This window comes from Otolemur garnettii, unplaced genomic scaffold (genome assembly GCF_000181295.1).
Source record: "Otolemur garnettii isolate 467f Iridium unplaced genomic scaffold, OtoGar3 scaffold00310, whole genome shotgun sequence".
NCBI lineage: Eukaryota > Metazoa > Chordata > Mammalia > Primates > Galagidae > Otolemur > Otolemur garnettii.
The window spans coordinates 586,481-587,720 of NW_003852705.1; the positions used below are offsets into that span (position 1 = coordinate 586,481).

At 37.9% G+C, this 1,240-nt stretch overlaps 1 protein-coding gene across 1 annotated transcript in view; it reads left to right on the forward strand.

The window, feature by feature from the left end:
• Positions 1-1,240, forward strand: part of LMLN (leishmanolysin like peptidase) — a gene marked incomplete at its 3' end in the record, with an annotated part of 26,183 nt that overhangs the window by 7,103 nt on the left and 17,840 nt on the right. The window contains exon 2 of the mRNA XM_003804081.2: positions 961-1,058. Within this exon, the coding sequence (XP_003804129.2) occupies positions 961-1,058 (98 nt within the window). The remainder of the gene's footprint in view (positions 1-960; positions 1,059-1,240) is intronic.

The following is a 1,240-nucleotide window of genomic DNA, read 5'->3' on the forward strand; positions in this document are numbered from 1 at the left end:
TCTAGCGAGTCTCCTGCCTCCACCTCCCAAGTAGCTGGGACCACAGGCGCCCGCCACAATGCCCGACTATTTTTTGGTTGCAGCCATCATTGTTGTTTGGCGGGCCGGGCTGGGGATTTGAACCCGCCACCTTAGGTGTACATGGCTGGCGCCTTAGCCAGTTGAGCTATAGGCGCCGAGCCTTCTTGTGTACTTTAAAGAGTTACAGAAAAAATTGGTACTGCTGAGAGCTTTTAATTCTCTTTTATTCTTCTCTGAAAAAGTCATATAAATGAAACCTGGAGAAAAAATTCAAATGAAATATGGTTTTGTAAAGGAAGTTTATTTTTTAATGTAATTAAAAATACTTTTGGTCCCTTCCTGTCATTTTCTAAAGACTGGAAATTAGCAAAACTAGAATTTATATAAGAAACTACAAATAAGTAACAGAAACCTAAAAACCCGTTTGTAAACTGCTGTACCATAATGATTTAGTCATGTGACTCAAGGTCATAATACCTACCTTCCAGATGATTATATTTGCTTTAGAGATATTTGAAGTACAGGAATGCTGAAATGGTGGGATATAAGCAAGGGACTTTTTTTTTTTCCCTTGAGACAGCGTTTCACTTTGTCACCCTCTGTACAGTACTATGGTGTCACAGCTCTCAGCAACCTCTAGCTCTTGGGCTTAGGCGATTCTCATGCCTCAGCTTCCCAAGTACCTGGGAACTACAGGCACCCATACAATGCCCCGGCTATTTTTTGTTGCATTTTGGCCAGGGCCAGGTTCGAACCCACCACCCTTGGTATTTGGGGCTGGCACCCTGCTTACTGAGCCACAGGCCCCACCCATGAGCAAGAGACTTTCTCTCTGAGTATTACACTAGAAATTTAGTTTATTAATTTTAAGTTTGAATTTCAATTGGCTAATCTATACATATTTTAAAATTTTTTTTCAAATCCATTCTCTTTTTTTAGGTCATAAATAAAGTTCATCTTAAGGCAAATCATGTTGTAAAGAGAGATGTTGATGAGCATTTGAGAATCAAGATCGTCTATGATAAAAGTATTGAAGAGTAAGTACACTGTTATTTCATCAACTTTTTTATTATAAATCTAAATATTAAAAATATCTGTTACCTGAAGCAGAATAAGTACACAGATGAAACTAAAGGACTAGTATAGCTTCAAGATAGAATCAAGCTGAAAATGCATTTTAATCTGAAAAGGTAAAGGTCCTCTTTAAGTCATATTATTA